Here is a 1,327-nt window from a genome sequence, read left to right on the forward strand (position 1 = left end):
GTATGTATCGTCTTTTTTCTTATTTTTTTTATGCATTATTTTTCTAAGGGAATGATTTATATGTTTATTTGTGGGATACGCTATCAAACAAGATATTGAACAGGATTAACGTAAATGGTTATAAAAAAAAAATAAATATAAATATTTTCGTACATTATAAGCTTGATTACATATATGTATATATTTTTTATGTAGACAAAATAAATGTAATAAGATTAAGTACGAATGAAAAATTACTCTTCTGCAGTAAAAATGATGCCGTTAATATTTATGACTTTAGAGAAAGGGATTTCAAAAAAAAAAATAATCCATTACAAATATTTAATGAAGCAAAAGATTGGATATCAGAGTAATTAAAAAATAAATAATTATATAATTGAATAATATAATATTCTCATATATAAATGTATATGCGTATTTTTTTTTTTTTTTTTTTTTTTTTTCTCTTATATCAGTTTTATTGTTGACGATTTTGAAGTATACACGTGCAGCATCGATAATATACTTAGAATTTACGACTTAAGGATGGGGAAATTAATGAGTTATGATATGAAATCATCAATTTTAAGTATTGACATAACAAATGACAAGAATTATTTTTGTGTCAATTTGATAGACAATACTATAAAACTCGTGGAGAAAAATAGTGGTAATAAATAAATAAATATATATATATATATATATATATATATATATACATATATATACATATATATACATATATATATTTTTTTTTTATAATAATGTAGGAACCGTTCTAGGGTTATATAAAGGAGATATAAATAACAAACATAAAAGAAATATCAAGTTGGATACCAAAAATAAATATATTTTTTCTTGTTCACATAAAAACGAAATAGTAGTTTACGATATTGTCAGAAGTAATACAATTAACAACACGATTTTTTATGAAAATTTAGAGTATGAAGAAGATCTTGACATTTATAAAAATACTTATTTTCAATTAAATATAGGTAAACCAACCTACTATTTAAATGTTAATAAAAATATTCTCCCAGAAAATTCATATATCGATAGAGAAAAATATAAATCTATTTTAAATAAATACAAATACTATGGAAAAAAAAAAAAAGATATTGATTCTTCAGATAAAGATTTTCAAAATATTAATAATAAATTGGTATGTGGTGACATAGATGGTAACATACATATATTGCAGTTATATTACACGTAGCATTATCAAATGTTTACACGGAAGAATTATTAGTAACATATGTATAAATATATATATATATATATATATATATATATATATTTATATGTGTATATGTGCTTGTTTTTTTTATTTAATTTTTTTGGTTTCCTT

At 20.4% G+C, this 1,327-nt stretch overlaps 1 protein-coding gene across 1 annotated transcript; it reads left to right on the top strand.

Moving 5' to 3' along the window:
- Positions 1 to 48: 48 nt before the first annotated feature.
- On the top strand, positions 49 to 1,195 carry PRSY57_0802900 (mitogen-activated protein kinase organizer 1, putative; the record flags this gene model as incomplete). The annotated part of the gene is made up of 4 exons (XM_020114702.1): positions 49 to 117; positions 196 to 349; positions 456 to 649; positions 750 to 1,195. Coding segments are annotated over 4 exons (863 nt in total), but the record flags the coding sequence as incomplete, so codon positions are not given.
- Between the last annotated feature and the right edge of the window lie 132 nt (positions 1,196 to 1,327).

This window comes from Plasmodium reichenowi, chromosome 8, assembly GCF_001601855.1.
Source record: "Plasmodium reichenowi strain SY57 chromosome 8, whole genome shotgun sequence".
NCBI lineage: Eukaryota > Apicomplexa > Aconoidasida > Haemosporida > Plasmodiidae > Plasmodium > Plasmodium reichenowi.